The 5,000-nt window shown below is 31.4% G+C and overlaps 2 protein-coding genes across 2 annotated transcripts in view; both read left to right on the top strand.

The window, feature by feature from the left end:
• The first annotated feature begins 161 nt into the window (after positions 1–161).
• On the top strand, positions 162–1,925 carry LOC137630281 (selection and upkeep of intraepithelial T-cells protein 5-like). Its single transcript, XM_068361728.1, has one exon. It carries the CDS (start codon positions 162–164, stop codon positions 1,923–1,925), a length of 1,764 nt encoding a protein of 587 aa, XP_068217829.1.
• Positions 1,926–4,203: 2,278 nt separating this feature from the next.
• The window catches only part of LOC137630283 (Kruppel-like factor 18), a 1,269-nt gene continuing 472 nt past the window's right edge, over positions 4,204–5,000 (top strand). The window contains exon 1 of the mRNA XM_068361729.1: positions 4,204–5,000. This exon is cut by the window's right edge and continues 472 nt beyond it. Within this exon, the coding sequence (XP_068217830.1) occupies positions 4,204–5,000 (797 nt within the window).

Consider the following 5,000-nt stretch of genomic DNA (forward strand, 5'->3'; position numbering starts at 1 on the left):
GAAACACTGACTGGGCTTTTTATATTACGAATAATTCTACATATTTTCAAATAATTAAACAAGCGTCTGATAATATACTAGAACAAGATCAAATAAAATGTCCCTCGTAAAATGGTGTAGAATCATTATTCTTATTTCAACTCATTCGGGAAATTGGAAATATGATATTGGAAACAGGAAATATGATATTGGAAACAGGAAATATGATATTGGAAACAGGAAATATGATATTGGAAACAGGAGATTTAATATTGGAAACAGGAGATATGATATTAGAAACAGAGGATTTAATATTGGAAACAGAGGATTTAATATTGGAAACAGGAGATTTAATATTGGAAACAGGAGATATGATATTAGAAACAGAGGATTTAATATTGGAAACAGAGGATTTAATATTGGAAACAGGAGATTTAATATTGGAAACAGGAGATTTGATATTGGAAACAGGAGTTTTAATATTGGATATAGGAGATTTAATACTGGAAACAAGAGATATGGTATTGGAAACAGGAGATATGATATTGGAAACAGGAGATTTAATACTGGAAAATGGAGATTTAATATTAAAAACAGGAGTTTTAATATTGGAAAAAGAAGATTTAATATTGGAAACCGGAGTTTTAATATTGGATATAGGAGATATGGTATTGGACACAAGACATATAATATTGGAAACAGGAGAATTAATACTGGAAAAGGGAGATTTAATATTAGAAACAGGAGTTTTAATATTGGAAATAGGAGATTTAATATTGGAAACAGGAGATATGGTATTGGAAACAGGAGAATTAATACTGGAAAAGGGAGATTTAATATTAGAAACAGGAGTTTTAATATTGGAAATAGGAGATTTAATATTGGAAACAGGAGATATGGTATTGGAAACAGGAGAATTAATACTGGAAAAGGGAGATTTAATATTAGAAACAGGAGTTTTAATATTGGAAATAGGAGATTTAATATTGGAAACAGGAGATATGGTATTGGAAACAGGACATATGATATTGGAAACAGGAGATATGGTATTGGAAACAGGACATATGATATTGGAAACAGGAGATATGGTATTAGAAACAGGAGATTTAATACTGGAAAAGGGAAATTTAATATTGGAAACAAGAGTTTTAATATTGGAAATAGGAGATTTAATATTGGAAACAGGAGATATGGTATTGGAAACAGGAGAATTAATACTGGAAAAGGGAGATTTAATATTAGAAACAGGAGTTTTAATATTGGAAATAGGAGATTTAATATTGGAAACAGGAGATATGGTATTGGAAACAGGACATATGATATTGGAAACAGGAGATATGGTATTGGAAACAGGACATATGATATTGGAAACAGGAGATTTAATACTTGAAAAGGGAAATTTAATATTGGAAACAAGAGTTTTGATATTGGAAATAGGAGATTTAATATTGGAAACAGGAGATATGGTATTGGAAACAAGACATGACATTATAACAGGAGATATGGTATTGGAAACAGGACATATGGTATTGGAAACAAGAGATATGGCATTGGAAACAGGAGATATGATATTGGAAACAGGAGATTTAATACTGGAAAAGGGAGATTTAATATTAGAAACAGGAGTTTTAATATTGGAAATAGGAGATTTAATATTGGAAACAGGAGATATGGTATTGGAAACAAGACATATGACATTGGAAACAGGAGATATGGTATTGGAAACAAGAGATATGGTATTGGATACAGGAGATATGATATTGGAAACAGGAGATTTAATACTGGAAAAGGAAGATTTAATATTGGAAACAGGAATTTTAATATTGGAAATAGGAGATTTAATATTGGAAACAGGAGATATGGTATTGGAAACAGGAGATATGGTATTGGACACAGGACATATGATATTGGAAACAGGAGATTTAATACTGGAAAGGGAGATTTAATATTAGAAACAGGAGTTTTAATATTGGAAATAGGAGATTTAATATTGGAAACAGGAGATATGGTATTGGAAACAAGACATATGACATTGGAAACAGGAGATATGGTATTGGAAACAAGAGATATGGTATTGGATACAGGACATATGATATTGGAAACAGGAGATTTAATACTGGAAAAGGAAGATTTAATATTGGAAACAGGAATTTTAATATTGGAAATAGGAGATTTAATATTGGAAATAGGAGATTTAATATTGGAAACAGGAGATATGGTATTGGAAACAGGACATATGATATTGGAAACAGGAGATATGGTATTGGAAACAGGACATATGATATTGGAAACAGGAGATATGGTATTAGAAACAGGAGATTTAATGCTGGAAAAGGGAAATTTAATATTGGAAACAGGAGTTTTAATATTGGAAATAGGAGATTTAATATTGGAAACAGGAAATATGGTATTGGAAACAAGACATGACATTGGAAACAGGAGATATGGTATTGGAAACAGGACATATGGTATTGGAAACAAGAGATATGGTATTGGAAACAGGAGATATGATATTGGAAACAGGAGATTTAATACTGGAAAAGGGAGATATAATATTAGAAACAGGAGTTTTAATATTGGAAAAAGAAGATTTAATATTGGAAACCGGAGTTTTGATATTGGAAATAGGAGATTTAATATTGGAAACAGGAGATATGGTATTGGAAACAGGAGATATGGTATTGGACACAGGACATATGATATTGGAAACAGGAGATTTAATACTGGAAAGGGAGATTTAATATTAGAAACAGGAGTTTTAATATTGGAAATAGGAGATTTAATATTGGAAACAGGAGATATGGTATTGGAAACAGGAGATATGGTATTGGACACAGGACATATGATATTGGAAACAGGAGATTTAATACTGGAAAAGGGAGATTTAATATTAGAAACAGGAGTTTTAATATTGGAAAAAGAAGATTTAATATTGGAAACCGGAGTTTTAATATTGGAAATAGGAGATTTAATATTGGAAACAGGAGATATGGTATTGGAAACAGGAGATATGGTATTGGACATAGGACATATGATATTGGAAACAGGAGATTTAATACTGGAAAGGGAGATTTAATATTAGAAACAGGAGTTTTAATATTGGAAATAGGAGATTTAATATTGGAAACAGGAGATATGGTATTGGAAACAAGACATATGACATTGGAAACAGGAGATATGGTATTGGACACAGGACATATGATATTGGAAACAGGAGATTTAATACTGGAAAAGGGAGATTTAATATTAGAAACAGGAGTTTTAATATTGGAAAAAGAAGATTTAATATTGGAAACCGGAGTTTTAATATTGGAAATAGGAGATTTAATATTGGAAACAGGAGATATGGTATTGGAAACAGGAGATATGGTATTGGACATAGGACATATGATATTGGAAACAGGAGATTTAATACTGGAAAGGGAGATTTAATATTAGAAACAGGAGTTTTAATATTGGAAATAGGAGATTTAATATTGGAAACAGGAGATATGGTATTGGAAACAAGACATATGACATTGGAAACAAGAGATATGGTATTGGATACAGGACATATGATATTGGAAACAGGAGATTTAATACTGGAAAAGGAAGATTTAATATTGGAAACAGGAATTTTAATATTGGAAATAGGAGATTTAATATTGGAAATAGGAGATTTAATATTGGAAACAGGAGATATGGTATTGGAAACAAGACATATGACATTGGAAACAGGATATGGTATTGGAAACAAGAGATATGGTATTGGATACAGGACATATGATATTGGAAACAGGAGATTTAATACTGGAAAAGGAAGATTTAATATTGGAAACAGGAATTTTAATATTGGAAATAGGAGATTTAATATTGGAAACAGGAGATATGACATTGGAAACAGTAGATATGGTATTGGAACCAGGACATATGGCATTGGAAACAGGAGATTTAATACTGGAAAAGGGAGATTTAATATTGGAAACGGGAGATATGGTATTGGAAACAGGAGATTTAATACTGGAAAAGGGAGACTTAATATTGGAAACAGGAGTTTTAATATTGGAAATAGGAGATTCAATATTGGAAACAGGCCATATGACATTGGAAACGGGAGATATGGTATTGGAAACAGGACATATGACATTGGAAACAGGAGATTTAATACTGGAAAAGGAAGATTTAATATTGGAAACAGGAGTTTTGATATAGGAAATAGGAGATTTAATATTGGAAACAGGACATATGACATTGGAAACGGGAGATATGGTATTGGAAACAGGACATATGACATTGGAAACAGGAGATTTAATACTGGAAAAGGAAGATTTAATATTGGAAACAGGAGTTTTGATATTGGAAATAGGAGATTTAATATTGGAAACAGGACATATGACATTGGAAACGGGAGATTTAATACTGGAAAAGGAAGATTTAATATTGGAAACAGGAATTTTAAAATTGGAAATAGGAGATTTAATATTGGAAACAGGAGATATGGTATTGGAAACAGGAGATATGGTATTGGAAACAGGAGATATGGTATTGGATACAGGACATATGGTATTGGAAACAGGAGATATGTTATTGGACACAGGACATATGGTATTGGAAACAGGAGATATGGTATTGGAAACAGGAGATTTAATACTGGAAAAGGGAAATTTGATATTGGAAACAGGAGTTTTAATATTGGAAACAGGAGATATGGTATTGGAAACAAGACATATGACATTGGAAACAGGAGATATGTTATTGGAAACGAGATATGGTATTGGAAACAGGAGATATGGTATTGGAAACAAGAGATATGGTATTGGAAACAGGAGATTTAATACTGGAAAAGGGAGATTTAATATTGGAAACCGGAGTTTCAATATTGGATATAGGAGATACGGTATTGGAAACAGGAGATATGGTATTGGAAACAGGACATATGACATTGGAAACAGGAGATTTAATACTGGAAAAGGGAGATTTAATATTAGAAACAGGAGTTTTAATATTGGGAATAGGAGATTTAATATTGGAAACAGGAGATA

This window comes from Palaemon carinicauda, chromosome 38 (genome assembly GCF_036898095.1).
Source record: "Palaemon carinicauda isolate YSFRI2023 chromosome 38, ASM3689809v2, whole genome shotgun sequence".
Taxonomy (NCBI): Eukaryota; Metazoa; Arthropoda; class Malacostraca; order Decapoda; family Palaemonidae; genus Palaemon; species Palaemon carinicauda.